The sequence below is a fragment of the Juglans regia genome, chromosome 6 (genome assembly GCF_001411555.2).
Source record: "Juglans regia cultivar Chandler chromosome 6, Walnut 2.0, whole genome shotgun sequence".
Classification (NCBI taxonomy): domain Eukaryota; kingdom Viridiplantae; phylum Streptophyta; class Magnoliopsida; order Fagales; family Juglandaceae; genus Juglans; species Juglans regia.
In genome coordinates, this window is record NC_049906.1 from 30,545,242 (window position 1) to 30,562,851 (window position 17,610).

At 35.1% G+C, this 17,610-nt stretch overlaps 1 protein-coding gene and 1 non-coding gene across 2 annotated transcripts; both read left to right on the plus strand.

Moving 5' to 3' along the window:
* Positions 1-2,411: 2,411 nt before the first annotated feature.
* LOC108998299 (reticulon-like protein B9) lies at positions 2,412-4,387 on the plus strand. The gene is made up of 5 exons (XM_018974822.2): positions 2,412-2,514; positions 3,261-3,450; positions 3,615-3,762; positions 3,866-3,935; positions 4,025-4,387. The coding sequence occupies exons 1-5, from the start codon at positions 2,430-2,432 to the stop codon at positions 4,189-4,191; spliced, it is 660 nt and encodes a 219-aa protein (XP_018830367.1). The 5' UTR covers positions 2,412-2,429; the 3' UTR covers positions 4,192-4,387.
* Positions 4,388-9,547: 5,160 nt separating this feature from the next.
* Positions 9,548-9,628, plus strand: TRNAL-CAG. The gene has a single exon. It is a non-coding gene; the product is annotated as a tRNA-Leu (tRNA).
* Positions 9,629-17,610: the final 7,982 nt, after the last annotated feature.

A 17,610-nucleotide genomic window follows, 5' to 3' on the forward strand; every position in this document is an offset into this window, starting at 1 on the left:
CTCTATATGGTCTACTGGATCTCGTGATCCATTGTACAACTCTATCTGCGAGACTTTAAATTTACGTGGGAGCAGCACGACCATTACCTCCACGCTATAGGATAAATCTATGCGGTTGAGCAGTTGATCGACCGAGGATGACCCCCTATCTTCTTGGCCATCTTCTCATATTTATCAACAAGACTGCACAACTCATCATGCAGCTTTTTCTTTTCCGCCTCCTCGGTATTCATTCCACCTGCACTGTTTGCCTCTCCCTCTAGTTGTTTGTTGTGATTTGGCGTGGCACCCTCGCTATAGTTTTGGTCTTTTTGTCTCATTTGGGGTGGGCATTGACTTAGTCGGAGTCCGATTCTCCTAAATCCGACTCTGACTCCGAGTCCGACTTTGTCGGAGTTGAAATCTGAACTCCAACTCTGAATCCAGCTTGTGTAGTCTTTGATCCGACTTCGACTCCCACTTGTCGGAGTCAGAATCGGATTTGGACTTTTAGTTTTGGGCTTTTTTTTAGCTTTATATTTAGCCTATTTAAAAAAAAATTGTTGCCTTTCAAATTTCAAAATTTCCAAAACATTTAAAACTAAAACTAAATCATTCACTACTAATTTACTTCTATACTAATATCTAACTTATTTTGATACTAGACTTATACTATAATGTCTAATTACATATTTATCATACAATAGTATTACATATTATTTTTCGTGTCTAATTATATGTTATTATACTAATGTCTAACTTATTTCTATCTTAATTATATACTAGACTTTATAGTGCCTAATTATATGTTATTATACTTCAGTTAATTAGCATATGTGTTATAATTTATTATACTAGACTTATTTAAATACCAGTGTCTAATTTATTTCTATACTTGATTATGTATAGTAGTAATACTATAATGTTTATATATACTAAACTATCATTAGTCTATTTATATTATATTATAAATATATTGTTTTATAAATATTAACTCATACTAGTATATTATTGAATTTAACTATATAAGTTCTAGTTATATAACTATATAACTATACTAGAATATATGATAAATATATAGATAAATATATATTTTTATAACATATGTACAATATCGGAGTTGAAAAGCAAAGTAGGAGCTGGATCGGATCGGAGTCGGAGTCGGTCCAGCAACACCTTCAACTTTGAATTCTGCTGAAAAATTAAAAAAAAAAAAATCTCACTCTGACTCCGTTTTGTCGGAGTCGAATTTAGAGTCAGATTTTTAGATTTTTGCTCAGTCCTACGTCTCACGCTCTCGTTTTCTTGCTAGAGAGCCTCCATTGCCACAATCATCTTCCTCAACTGTTTTTCCATCTCTAAAAGTCGTGCTTCCATATTTCTGGAAGAGGTTTCCTAGTCAAGGGTTGTGTGGGAGTGTGTTGTAATAATCATGTGAAAACCACGTTGAGATGCCTCTTGGAATTCTGCACAAATCCCACAGATGAAGCCACTGTTTTGGATGTGTTTCACTACCAATTGATCTCGACTACTAACATGTGACAAGAAAATATGGCGGGCCAGTGTGCCTGGTGCACTTTCGATACCTAAGTTAGAAATATATGTGTATTGCCTTGCAACGAGGGATCAGAAAGTTACCTTTGACTGCTAATGTTAGCGCTTTATATAGATGTTGATTACTGCTGATAATGATAGTTTAGTTATTTTCCTAAATCTCGGGTTCGATTATCAAATTCTCAAAATTTACTTTTAAGGAGAAAATGATTAACATATCGAGGTGAAATATCTAGCTATTTCCTTAGGAGTAGATATCTTTGATTGACGACGGTTACCATATTAATCCTATTAGGCGATGCGATCTCATAGTGGCAAGTGTATTATACGCCTGCGGCCTTTTAAACTCATTGGGCCTCCCATATGGGCCGTACTTAGTTGGGCCCATCAACTAAAGATAAAAGAGCCTCTCAATATAGTATTGTCAAGTGTCACACTTGTACTAACAAGAGAAGTGCTACAGACACAAATAAATCATATAAAATTAAACTTACAAATTGACATGACTCATATGATATGTTACATCTAGTTAATTTACAATAAAAATAACTTTACAATTTAACTTACCATGCACGTCAGGCCATGTTAATTTATTAATTATTTTTATGAAATATTTTTGTAATTAAAGCATTTCTCTAATTACAATTTGGAATAGATTGCTTGAACAGGTTATGAAACGCTTGGTTAACTAATCAGTGAATTAATTTAGAATGTACGTAAAAGATGTGGCGGGCATGGAAAGTAATTCCCTGAGAGCGAAGTCCCAAGCCATTCCTTGCTTTATGGCAGCTTTACTTCAGTATCAAGCTTAGAACCCCTCCCTAGGTTACATATATATATATATGGTAGCTTAAATGGAGAGAATATTAGCAGCGGTGCTTACACACTGCTAATTTATGTGGAAAACAATGGCACATGTACAACATTCAAATCTTTTTCTAGGTGGAAGGTCTGTACATGAAGCGCTCGGAGGAGGAAAAGGTGCTGTCTCTATATATATCCATTCTAGTTCCATGAAAAAACCTCTGAAAAATTACAGTATTTTTCTTTCACTGATCATATTAATGCATTTCTTGTGGAGAAAAACATAAAAAAACACAATCTATATGTTCATCTGTTTGACAAATGTTGATTATTAATGCATAGTAATTAAAATAATACTATGTAATCACCACTTATTCTAAAAGTTTAAGTTGATAGGAAGTGGTAGATTTTATTATTTATTTTATATCTTAATACTCACCTTCACGCGTGGGCTAGACTCCCCCACAATAGGTGGCTCAACACTTGAAATATTTAATTAATTGGAATAAAGTGTAGAGTTAGGATTCGAACTGAGGACCTTTGCTCTGATACCATACGTAATCACTACTTATCCTACAAGTTTAAACTGATGGAAAGATGTATAATTTATTATTTATTTTATATCTTAACAAATGCATGAAAGCAGTCAATCTCGACGACAATGGATCGATGAGATTATGAAACATAATAGTATCAGAATTTCATTCCTGTTCCATTTTAGTTTGGGTTTATGAGTTAAGAACATAATCTTCGATCATATTTAAGAATGTACAAAAGAATATGGGGATGGAAAGCTTAGTTTCCAGTCTATCAAAGTTGAAATATCAGCTTCCAACTCATGATTTGTGTTTGGAAATTATGAGTGCAATAATGGGCCATCGATCAAAGACCCTCGTAATTAAATTAGAACATCCAATTTGCAGTGGCAGATGTGTTGTTGTGGAGCAACGAATCCTCTAGAACTGTATCAGCTGCACTTTTGATTGGGATGACAGTCTTATGGTTTCTTTTCGAAGTTGCTGAGTACAATCTGGTTACTTTCCTCTGTCACATCATCATCACCACCATGCTCGTTTTCTTCATATGGACCTCCATTCATGATAATTTCAACTGGTAAGTACGGACTTCTTAATTTCTTGCTGATTTCATACATACACTGATCTGTCATATTCAACTCATCTTGCAAGAGAGAGAGAGAGAGAGTTGTATGACGAATAGCCTTTCTCTATCCCATGCATCTTTCTCAAGTATATATTCAACTCATTAAATTTCTTCAGGACGATTCCTCCCAATATCCACGATCCTTTGCTGCGGTCGTACTCTGAATTCAGAGAAGTAGCTTCCACCTTGCTCACAGTGTTGAACGAGTTTTTGCCAAAGCTCCTGAACATTGCATATGAAAGAGATCTACGACGTTTCCTTTCGGTACAAAGATTAAACACAGCAGTACTTCTTCTCCATTAATTCAGTGCTATCTAGTACTACACTAAAATATATTTAAGGTCGTCTCCCTTTACTGGTCTTTCAGGCAATTCTCTCTCTTTATATATTATCAGTCGTTGGGTCATATTTCAGCTTTCTGAATCTCATTTATTTTGGTAAGCACTTTGTCTCCTTTAATTCCCGGCCTATTGTCAAGTTGGTGACCTTCTAATTCTTGGCTGCATATCGTCGTGTTCATTTGCAGGCTTTCTTTGCATGGAAACACTGCCATTCCTGTACGATAAATTTCGGTACCAAGTAGATAATTTTGTTGAAGAAGCTATCGAAAACGTGAAAGGAAAATACAATGCGTTCGACTCAAAGTTCCTGAACAAGATTCCCAGGGGCCATGTAAAAGAAAAGGAAAAATGATTATAACAGCAGCTAGCAGAAGTCATCATATATATATATTCTTATGGAGATGGAAAGCTTTGTGTAATTACATGTAGGACAGTAGTTAATTATGGACAAGGAAGATGAAACCAAAAGAAAGGAATATCCCATTACTTGTCTATATATAATTCAATAAGAAAGGATGAAGATATATATATACCCTCAAGACCTTTAACACTGTGTTAGCTATATTCCCTTTTATGAGCTTGAAATTTTTGTGATTAATTAGGCACGGATATGTCTCATTACAGCCAGGTTGAACTTGGAGCAGGCATGGAGATCGTGAAAAGATCTACTTTTCCTCTCAAATGAAAAGATCAAGATCAGAGAGAATCATTAGCAAATCCATGGAGATTGTTCACTTTATATATGAAAGCATTAGAGAATTAGAATACGTCTCCGACATGAAAAGGGCTGGTTTAGATAGTGAAATGAAATGAGATAGATTTAAATGAGTTATTAAATAAAATATTGTTATAATATTATTTTTAATATTATTATTGTTTAGGGATTTGAAAATGTTGAATTGTTTATTATATTTTGTGTAGAAATTTAAAAAAATTGAAATGATGAAATGAGAAGAGATGAAACCATCTCTGAATCCAAACAGGGCTGGCCTCATTTGTTACGCAGTTCAGATAAAATGAGATGATATGTTTTATTAAAAGTTGAATATAATATTGTTAGAATATAATTTTTTAGTATTATTTTTATTTTAAAATTTGAAAAAGTTGAATTGTTTATTATATTTTGTGTGAGAATTTGAAAAAGTTGTAATGATAAGATAAAATAAGATGAGATGAGATATTTTGTGTATCCAAACCGTGCAGTCTTGAATGAAGTGGAATCATGCATGGCATGCAATTTCAACAGTACTTCACAAGATAGGGCAATCAAGTAGCACGCACCCATAACATTAATATTCGGGCAGTGAAAAATCTGCTCAACTTCAGAGTTCGGTGTAAAATCTTGAGCCTGTTTTTGCTCAGATTTTGTGCGGGCCAGGAGACTCCTAGGCCACAGAAGCGACCATCAACGAGTACACATAAAATTAGCAGCACACGAATGCACAAATGTTGATCACCATGAGCATATGCAGCGAAAGACCAAGCATGGATGCACCTGATGTGGTGCTCCAATAATAATTCAATAGCATAATAGTCCTTTCTTTGTACTTGGGAATCACAGGCTTGGTCAATCTTCAACTGTTCCACTAAGATTGTGTGCAGCATGCGTGGATCACCTCAAAAGCACCAACATGCAGTACTCCAACAGCTAATGAAGAATTCCAATTTTCTTTCTTTCTTTCTTTTTTTTAATTATGCTCTTGGCGATCTTGGGTACGGTGAACCGAACCCTAGTATATTAAAGACTTAACTATTGATTTAAAAGCTCTAAGACTGTTGGATACTAATTTAGTTAAACCTACATTCCACCATGCTTCTGAATCCGACATCCACGGCGGCCCACTCTATCGATGCTGACCTGTTGGTAGCTCTTTCCCTTTTGACGGATTCAATCATCTATCAGTAGTAAATGACATAGCACTATGCTTATACATAGTACTAAGGCAGTTTATAGCTAGGTCGTCCCCTCCGTGACTTGAACTTGTGACATGGTCTCTGCTTTGATACTAATTTTTAAAGACCCAACCATTGATCTAAAAGTCAAACTTTTGGATAATAGCTTGCAAAATTAATAATGAATTGAATTTTACATTTAAGGTGTTATAATCATCACGGATGATGCATAAAAAGATATTGCAGTACTAGTCCTGAATGTGATCGACAAGTTTTATTTTGTTTTATGTAAGAAAAGTGCATACATGCATGAAGTCTAACATGACCAATTCCTTATTGGTTTCCACAAACTTGCAACCGGACCTAATAATGTTACTTTATTGCTATTATTGTTCTCTTTGTCGGAAAGAAGCTGCAGGCTTCAAGAGAACTCCACTTTGCCAATAACTATATATATATATTAAATCCCAGCTGACATATGGAACAGTACTACGTACTATTCTAGAGATTCTAATATCGGACCAGTTCCAGCCTCCCCCAGGCCGGATGAAGATCTAGATCGATCATGGAATTAAAGTCTTGAATTATTGTCGTTGTAAAACACGTGGGTCATTTTGATATAATTGCCAAGTGCTGAGTCGATCAGTATATAGACTGACCTATAACAAAGACCACCACCACCACCATCATATTCATGATTTCATGATCGGCTGCTGTTCATGAATGGATCTAAAAGACAATTTCTATGTAATAATAGAGGTTTCCACCCACACATGCATATATATATCCATTTTATGACAAGAAAGAGTGGGATATAAAAATGAATATCAGTATTAATTCCCAGAGGCCATTATAGTTTATTTAGTGGCAATATTGACCTACTGTTCTTCATGTCTAAATTCGTGGTTTTGCCTGCCAATTCTGGTGCAAGAAATTCAAGAGAATCACAGAAAGTACTAGATCTTGACCATAAAAGTTATATATAAAAGGAAGATATATATATATATAGGGAGGAGTCGAAAGATGGGAATTAAAGAGATTTGGAATTTAAACTTGTACGTATAAGTACTGATATATATTCATCCAATAGTAATATATTAATGTTGTACGTACGTACACATGATAAAGACAAGCTTCAACCACTAGCTAGAAGAAGAGAATTAAAAACAACTACCCTAATCTTTAATTTCTTCATGACATATTATAAGAAAGCTTTAAAAGAATGCACGAACATACATTCTTTTAAACTTGTATATTTTAGACTCGTAACTAGCATTACTCTCTCTGTAGTATTACTAGTCATCTTGAGCTATCTTTATGGCATTACTAATCATCTCGAGCTATTTGTACGTATTCATCCATATTATAAAAGAGCTTTGTTACACAACCTCCACCACATTCCACACTCTATATTTTTTTAAATTTTTAATATTTTTTTTAAAATTTTTTTGAGTTTATTTTTTTTAAATTATTTCAAATTTTCTATTCATTATTCATATAATAAATATTTGATAAAAGAAAAAAATAATAAAAATTAAAAATAATCTAGAGTGTGGAGTGTTAGGAGTTTGTGAAGATTTTTTGATTATAAAAACTCTCTAATTCATTTCTATGACAAATATATACCAGAAGTACGTCATAAACCCTATATATGCTTACAACACTAGTGATCCAATACATTACATTTTTGGAATGACATAAACTCCACCTACTAAAAGACAAAAATAAAAAATAACTACAGATTGTATATATTAAAGTTTTTATATTTTTCTTTTTCTAAATAAGAATTTGGAGAGAGAGAGAGAGAGAGAGAGAGAGAGAGAAGAGGATTCCACTTAATTGTTAATGGAGGATATATGGGTAATGGCTTCACCTTGTAGCTTATATAAGAAGCCTAGCTAAGTGGTGAAGGATGCTCACTTCCTTAAAAGCAAACCCATTAACCCCAGACCAGAGATCAAGAAGGTGAAGAAGTAGATGGTGAGGGAACTAAGAGAGGTTATCAACTTCTTGGATGGAGGCCGTGTACTTGCTGATAATAGTAATAACAGTACTGTCGGTGCTGTCCTAGTTTTCTGGGCAGCTTTGGTAATTACTCTTTCTCTAATCTCCATCATAATCTTTAATTGTGCTGATGGTGTTTCGAAGGAAAAAGCTTCTGCATCTGATACCCAGTACTATTATGGAGGTGGTTGTGCTACCGAATGCGGTGCAGCCTGTGGTGGATGAGTTTCTTAAATATATCTACCATTATTCTTACACAACGGCCTCCCCGAAAGATCAAAGAGAGAAAAAGCCATAGGATGCCAATTACTGATCATCTATTTAACTGCTATTATATATATATAGTCTCTGTAATAGTTGTTCTGATTGCACAAAGCTTGTTTCTCATGGAGATGCATGCTGTTTCAAGCCTTCAACCATGCACTCACTGTTGTTACTCTTGTTCTTCTCTATACTTCTTGTAGCCAAGAGCACAACAGCTTGCCTTTGCATAATCTGTGATCTAGAACATATGTGCAATTACCTATTTTTCAGTTCCAAAAGGCCGAGGTTGTGAAAAAGAATGCTTTAATGTCTAAATGAAAAAAAGAGATGATTGCACCATACAAATGTAACAATAGCAATGGTAGAGATTGTAAGCTAGTTGAAGCTCCATCAAGTACACAGATGGATGTCTTTTCCTAATGCAACACATTTGCACTAATGGAGATCTATTAAATATGAGAAATGATAGTTACAATTATAAATGTGCAAGTATTACGTAATCACTTTAAAAAAAGTGAATAAATGCGAAATCGACGTGAAAAAAAAAATAATTTTTTAATAATAAACCATAGTCTTTTTCAAAACGATTGCACGGCACTTGCACATTTCACGACTATACGTAGCATTCATTACTCATTAAATATAAATATTTTCTATCCATTCCGGCATCTATTTTGAAGACAATTGTCAATTATTAATGGGGATTAATTAAATATAAACATGCATGTTTCATCATTTCATGTCCCAAAATGGTTTTCAGAACTAGCTAAGCACATTTTGCTACTGTGCCTGAGAAAAAAAAAAATTAAAGGCATTCAAATCCATCCAGTAGTACCATTCTGTTGTGACTGTCTCTGATGCAAAATTCCTGACTTCATGAGCTCAGTTGGGGCTGACGCTTCACACCCACCAAATTCTATATATAATGGTGGCCGGTGCCAATATTCAACTAGCACTTCAATTAACTAATTATAGTTTTTGTGGTTTAATACAAATTTATCAAACTTTAAAACAAAACTAATATTAAAAAATAATATTTAAACAATTTTTTATTTATATAAGATTTTATTCAATTTTTTCTCTCTCATTTTTCAAAATCTAATAAACATCTTAACTCAAACTATATTAATACTCACTACAAGAAAGACAAGCATTTGTGACGAATTATTTGTAATAAAACAGATTCATTTTGATAAGAAATAATTATTTTCATTAAAAATAATTGAAATAAACAATTTTCTTGTAGTGACTATTTACGAAATTCTTAAACATTGGATCCCTATATATATATATATATATATTTAAATGAAATGCTGCAAATGTTGGATTTTGTCTGGCCTCAAGTTAATGGTGGCCCATACTTGCTTTATAGGCATTTTTCAAGTCAACCCAAATCCAACCCACGATGAGCTCTAGATTTTAAATCCTCGGGAGTACGTTACTTTTAAGTTTAACGGAAAAAATATCAATTTTTGTTTTTTTTCTTTTTAAAAATTTGCATAAAACTTTTAGATGAATATTAAAATAATGAGGCAAGAATTACACAAGTCAAGATGGCCGAGTTGGTCTAAGGCGCCAGTTTCAGGTACTGGTCCGAAAGGGCATGGGTTCGAATCCCATTCTTGACAACCAGTTTTATTCTTTCACCTCTTCAGTTTTTTCTTGCAACGTCAAGCTCGACTGTTCAGAACATTTACCAGTACTATTGTTTTACCTTCCAATTTCAATCTTTCAAGCAGTAGAAGATAACCTTTTTTTTTTTTTTTTCCTCAGCAAATAGAAAGGATTCATTAAGAAAATAAAGGAGTCTTACAAAGTAATACAATTACGACAATTAATAAGGAATAAAGGGTACTTTCTTGAGGCACTTTCTTAAGGGGATGCTTCCGACAGGTTGTTCAAGGCAGCCCATTGCGCAATAGAATGCACGCATCGATTATTTTGATTGCTTTTTATTTATCAAAACTCTGAAGCATGATCCTTGTATCTCTGATTGTGGCTTCTATTCTCCAGTCTGGAGTTTGTTGAGGTTGTTGTAGAAGAGAACTTTAGAGGCACTAATTTAACTTACAAGAAAAAAATTAAAAAATAAAATAGTAACAAATCCCAGATGATTATGAGCAGGCTGGATCATCCATTTTTCGATACAAAAAAACCAGCATCAATGTATATACAATGAGAAATCAGGCAGCTAGCATATGCAATATCAGAAAATTGAAAGAAGAAAAAAGTTGCTGGAATTAATTTCCTGGAGAACTTTGGAGGAATCATATATAATATTAATGTGGGCACATACATTCTTCCCTCCCAGAATCTCTATTCCAGCGTCCCTTTAGCTGTCTGTGTCATGAGACTCTCTTCTTTGGATCGATCATCCAAAGTGTTAGAGCATGATGTCTGCGTATTTCTTGATTGGTTATAATCAGAATCAATGTCAGAAAATGAAGAATATCCTCCAAAATCCATCGTCTTTGAGCCACAACAAGCCCATTGCTTTGGAATATGCTTCACAGCATGCCATACTATTTTGCATGGGAGTTTGATGCAACCCCACAAAACGGCTAGAGGGCAGCAAAAACACAGTAAGCAGGCACTGCAGATACACTCTATGGTTTTATCTCGCAATTTATAATCTGTAGAAGAAGAAGAAGAACATGAAGAGGACTTGGTAGCCCTCCTCCTGGTGACCATGATGTCTTGTGTTCTTACCGAAGTATAATCGTCCCTTTGCTTTATCCCTAAGGAAGAATTTGCTTTCCATTATGCTGAGGGCACGACTGTACGTATGGTTTATGCTATACACGAGATTAATTAGCCAAGTTCCAAGAAAACCAAAGCTTTTCACGGAAAACAAACTTCCTAAGAAAGCTCTCTCTCTCTCTCAAAGCTTTAATAAAAAATCGCTGGACCCCATCGCAGGACCCTCATGACAGATAACAGATTGGATAAACATAGTAATACTATCATCGGTTACCTTAAAGCTTTCAACCTTATATCTGTGCTGATCTAACCCCTTTTTGTTAATATAAAAACAAAAACAATCAAACACATGTTCGGGACGTGTTTCACACATCTCCAACCACATGTGTGGCCAGGGCCGGCTTTTCATTAGGCAAGTTAGGCAATTGCCTAAGACCCCTAGTGGAAGAAGGCCCAAAAAAAAATTAAGTAGAATTGTTTAAATAGAAAAAGTATCTAATTGAAAAAATTAATTAACTCAATGAGAATATTAAAAGTATCAAATAAATGTTACGTCATTATTAATTTTGAAAGCATCCCACATAATAATTATTTTAGGTACTCTCATTTTAATAATAGATTTTTTTTTTGTCATTATTAGTTCAATATATAATGTAAAAATTATAAATAGTAAAATCTAATTTTCGAGTGTTCATAAAATTTTTTTGTATAATCCTTTGTAGAGGCAAGGGCCCACTTTTTTCAAATGTGCAGGTTATTTATATAACTTTATTGGCAATAATGATTATAATTACTTATATGGCTCATTTGGATATTAAGAATATACCATAATATCTGTAAATAATAATGAAATAATTTGATTTAAAGTGATTTATTGGATTTTGAGAAATGAGATAGAAAAATTAGAATTTGAGAACATCAAAGAATAACTGAGAACAATCATGTTCCCAAGGGCTCCAAGAGTCTAAAGCACGTCTTGTAAACTAGATTTGATAAAATCCTCTCTAAATCAAAAGTTTTATAATAAAGATTAAGTCGGTTCTTAGTTGAAAATGTGGTATAAAATCTTAATCAGTAATTTTACTTTCCAAAACGATAGCAATTATTTTTAAATAAAAATATAATATAAAAATTAAAATATTTATTTCATAAAAAAAATTAATATATTTAATTTTACTTTTAAAAAAAAGCCTCAATCAAAATTTTAGCCTTATGCCCCCGAACCTATATATTTAGCCGGCCCTGCGTGTGGCCTGCAACAAAGAAGATCGACACGGTTTGCCTAGAGGATCTCTGATGCCTAAGTTAGGAAAGTGATAGTGAAGTATATCTATCAATCCCCATTATGCATTACCTTTGGGTGTTATTTATAAACACATTAATTCGGTAATGAGTATTAGGAACAAACTAATCGCCAAGCTAATCCCTTGTAATTTCAAATGATTCGATAAGATATAACCTTCCCAGTAATGGTGAAGGCATTATCTCCTTATCACCTTATCCCTCATGTGCTTGTTGGTTGAATATTGGCCCTGTAGCCTTACTGGATTATTGGAATTGATTCATTAAGCCTCAGGCTTAGGCTTTTTATTACAAAGGCTTACTTCTTTTGGGGCACAAATAACCCTTTTAGTTACCTTGCTAATTTCCTTCATGCCAGCACGTGAAAAATTTATTGATTTGTTTTCTCCTTACCCCGTTGTTTGGGAGCACATGGAGAATTCCTAGGATGATTCTCCTCCTTACCCCGCTGGATATTTTTCATATTTGAGGTGTGGGATTTTGAAAGTTCCTGATCGTGTGGCCCACGTTACTTTTAAATGTTCCTGCCCGTGCCCTCACCATCGAGACCTCCTGCAGCTCCCCCTTCATAAGAAATTTGTTGTTTTTGTCTATCTATTTTATTTTGGTATATTTGGAAAATGTGTTGGACAAGCTTGCTTTCCTGTGATAGATGATCATTTGTTTATGGTTTGGCTGTGCTTTTCCATTTGTTGCTTTGGTTATTTTTTAGCCTTCTTTTCGCGTTATTCGGAAGTAATTGATGGTTGTGGAGTCTTTTGACTTCCACGCTCATTCCATCTTGAGTATTTGGATTCGACTTTGGTAATTTAAGGGGGTCGTGGAGTCTTTTGACTTCCATGCCCACTCCACTACAAGCCTTTAGACTCAACTTTAGTGGTTTAATAGGAGGTCGTGGTGTCTTTTGACCTCTCGTCCATTCCACCGTGAGTCTTTGGACTCGACTTTGGTGGTTTAAGGAGGGTTGTGAGGTCATTTGACCTCTACGTCCATTCCACCGTGAGTCTTTAAACTCGACTTAGGTTATTTAAGGGGGGATTGTGGAGTCTTTTGACCTCCATGCCCATTCCATCGCAAGTCTTTGGACTTGACTTTGATGGTTTAAGGGGGGTCGTGAGGTCTTTTGACCTCCTCGCACATTCCACCGTGAGCCTTTAGTATTGACTTTGATGGTTTAAGAGGGGTCGTGGGGTCTTTTGACCTCTGAGTCCATTCCACCACGAGTTTTTGGACTAAACTTTGGTAAACTAAGGGGGATCGTGAGGTCTTTTGACCTCCGTGCCCATTCCACCACGAGTCTTTGGACTCGACTTTAGTGGTTTAAGGTGGGTTGTGGGGTCTTTTGACCTCCATGCTCATTCAACTGCTAGGCTTTAGACTCGACTTTGGTGGTTTAAGGGTGGTCATGGAGTCTTTTGACCTCTGCACCCATTCCACCACGAGCCTTTGGACTCAACTTTGGTGGTTTAAAGGGGGTCGTGGGGTCTTTTGACCTTCGCACCCCTTTCACTGAGGTGATACACACGAATTAAGAAAATAACCACATTTATTGATCACACTTTATTAAGTACATCTATAATATTAGGGATAAAACTTCTTTAAATGCTTAGTGTTCTAGGGATGTTGTAGCTCTTTTCCTCATACGTAAGATTCGATTGTAACTAAATCTCATATGAACTAACTATTTGTGATTTTTGGTTCTCAAAACTCTCCTTAATGAGGAGGTGTGAAACATGTCATGTATCTCCTAGTATTCTGCTGGCAATGTAACTCTACATGCTATTGGGCCTATCATTTCCATTATCTGGTAGGGCCAAATATATCTCGAACTCAATTTTTTCTTATTTCCAAACCTCTTCATGCTCTTTATAGGTGGCACCTTGATATACACTCAATCACTATGTTCAAAGGTCAAGTCTATTCTCCTTGTATCAACATAGCTGTTTTGCGACTCTGAGTTGTTGTTATTCTATCCCATAAAATTTTGACTTGATCTTTCATTTCTGAAGTAGCTTTAGTCCAATGAGTTTATCTTCTTCAACTTCATCCCAACAAAGAGGTGATATACACTTTTTTCTATACAAAACGTAGTAAAAGGCCATTTGAATAGTCATCTGATTGCCATTGTTATAGGCGAATTCGATGAGTGATATATGGTTCTCTCAAGTGCCTTTGAAGTCCAACACACAAGCCCTTAACATATCTCTCAGTAGTCGATACTCATTTTAAGGGTTTTGTCTTTCTTCTTCACAAATAGTACCGGCACTCCCCAAGGTGATGAACTAGGGCTAATAAATCCCTTTGCCAATAGTTCTTGCACTTGGAATTTTTAACCCCTTTAGTTTTGATGAGGCTATCCTATAAGGTGCCTTGTGCACTGGGGTTGTCCCCGGCTCCAGTTCGATCGAGAACTTGACTTCCCTAGAAAGGGATAGTTCTAGAAGGTCATGAGTAAATACTTCCAAAAATTCCTCCATAATAGGTATCCTTGATATTTCATTAGGTTCCCTCGATTTGGGTGCCACTTGCACTAACTAAGCTTCGACTCCTCCCATAGAATCCCTTTTGGTTTGTAGTATCAAGATTATGACATGAGGAACACCTCCACCAAAACATCACAAGGACACTCCACCTGATCAACACGATCATTGTTTACCCATGATATCATATGAAGCCAATACAGAAACGCGCCACCCCGATCATCACGAAAGTCCCTCCACCCTGTGAAACTCATGGCAGCGTACCGCTTAGGAATGGTACAGGAAAAATTCAGCCTGATCCCATGAGTACAAAGCAAGTTGAAAGCACGTCACTTTAAATTGCATCGTCTTTAAATCATTTTCTTAAAGTAATCAATAAATATAGTGAGAAAAGTTTGAACTTTCATTAGAGAATGGGACAAGAAGTTAAATACGCAAATCCTGAACATACCTATAAGAATTTATCCTACCTTTCTAATATGATTGATCATATGAGTGATCCTACTTGTATAGTATTCTAAATACTAATGGTTGTGAAGCAGTGACGATCCTTAGATTGATGAAGACTCTAAGCTCTCGGCGTCTGTGAAGCCATTGGATGTTGGCTATCTTCCATTGCCTTTTATATGGGAGGAATGCCAGTTACAGTTGTGACAGAACTTGACATCTCCTCTAACCATTGTCTTGCTTGAATGAGAAACCTTTGATCTCGCCCATCCATTTATCCTCTGGACTTGAAGAATAGTAGAGATTGAGTGAGGTAAGACTATATGGCCTATACGTATGTATTCCTTCTTCCCAAGCATGGTCCTGTTGTGCCGTTTGATGGAGCATTGGCCTTGGGTATGGCACTTGCTACCTCCTGAGCCCCTCCGTGTTATCTCGGAGTATTCCCAGCTTTGCATTGGGCTTGTACTTGCCTGTTTCTCACCTTTCGTATTGTCATCAAATCTTTTGCTTGCCTAGTATCGAGCAAACCTTCCTTCATCACCCTGTGTTGTGCCGCATATGTCAGACTCTCTACAACATTCTACTTGCCTTACCTCCACCTTGGCCGCACGTTGCTTGCTTGACTGCCACTTTGTCACTGGCATTGTGCCCACATCAGGGGATTTCTTCCCTTAGTTTGGCGTAGTCCCCACAAATTCCATCAGGAATTATTATTTTAAAAAACTAGGATTTCTGGATGGCCTAAGCCAACCATTTAATTTTGCAAGATCTCATACTTCTTTTGGAGTAAATTTCACAAAATAGATGCCTTTTCTTTTTACTTTTTGGTTTTAGGACTTGAGTTTTTATAAATACATATGTACTTTTGAACACATTAAAGGAAAAAATTCCAGAACCTTTTCAATTTGCTCCATTGTATAATATGTCACAGATAGTTCAATCTCCTACCATCGGCTATCTTTTTGGGATTTCTTCCCACTACAAGTGAATCGGTTTTTTATGGCATGAAAAATTTTGTCCCAAAAAACCAAAATTTCATCCCAAGATAGAATTAGAGACAAAAACATTTTGTCTCAAATTCGTCACAGAAAGCCCGTCCCAAAATGAATTTGGAGACAATTTTTTTTTTTTTTTCATCTCAAAAAGGAAGACTACATACATTACTTTTTGGTAATAAAACTTAGATTTCAATATTGGAGTTAATGTGAAGAAGTAAATACACAAGATTACATCCACAAATTTCTTGTTATAAAACTTAGATTTCAATATTGGAGTTAATTAATGTGGAGAAGTAAATAAGGAAGTTGGTTATTTGAAAATCTAGAGCTGGATCTTTGAGTTAAATAATGAAGACAGCAAATAAATAAACAATTAAGAGAGAAATTCTGAGAATTAACGTCCCACGACATTAACTAATGAGATCAGTGCTTATTACTAATGAGATCTTGCAAATATAGGAAAACTTTCTGTTTTTCGTTTTCATCCATTTCACTTACTATTATGATAATATTGAGCTTTTACAAGAACAATTATGACAAAAAAATCCTTCTAAATAGTATTTATGCCATAAATGTCCGTTTTTAGTAAAAACTTTACTAATTGTAGAATGTTGACATGATCTCTATATACTATGTTTGAAAATAAAAAATCATTTACATTTTAAAGGCTTGTAATGATAAATCAACATATCCTTGATCTCTTTTATTATATTGTAAAATTCAAGAAATTCTTCCTTGAGATCTCTTTTGTTAATCCGATGGCTGGCTATTCTTTCTTGAGCTCTCTTTTATTAGTCTATTGTTTAGCCAACCTGTAGTCAGCTATGTTCAAAACTTTGCTAGAGTAACTTATAATTGAGTAGACAATTGCGACGAACATATTGTGGCGCAGTAAAAATCATTGGAAAAAAGTATTTGCAGCGATTTTATGAGTTATTCCCGGTGATTTTTGGCGCCGGGAAATGCTCTGTTTCTTGTAGTGGGATACGGATTTCTTACAGCAGCCAAGGCTCTTCAAATAAAATAGGAAAAGCGTAGCAGATCAAAAAACAACCAACTTCAAAGAATTTCAAACGTATGATCTTTTGTTTTTGCATATGTTTATAAGAAATTCTATTTTACAAATATACGCCTTATAAATTGCATCAATGCAGCCGAAGCCCATATATGCATGACGATTCTAAAAATTATCGAAGTCGTACAGAAATTAAAGAAAATTTTATTTTGAATACATTACCATATACCATATGATTATGTTCAGGTAGGGATCATTCAAACGACAACTTTGGAGGAAATTGAATCATGTGGACTAATCCCCCCTTCTGCCTTGGCTGTGATCTGTACTGGTATTCTCGCCTTTGGTTCATTCATGAGTCTTCGATCGAGCATGCATATCTGCATGTTTCTTGAGAGAGTATCGGAAACAATGTCAAAAAATCAAGAACTTCATGCAAAATCCCTCGTCTCTGAGCCACAATAAGCCGGGCCAGTGCTTTGGAATATGCTTCACATCATGCCATACCATCTCGCAATATTGGAGTTTCACGCAACCAAACAAAACGTCAAGAGGCACCATCACAAATATTATGCATGAAAAAGTTGGTATCAATTCTAATCACAAATGAAAGAAAATAATAAAATTTACTATCAAAAAATCAAATGGGCCGTTAGATATATATA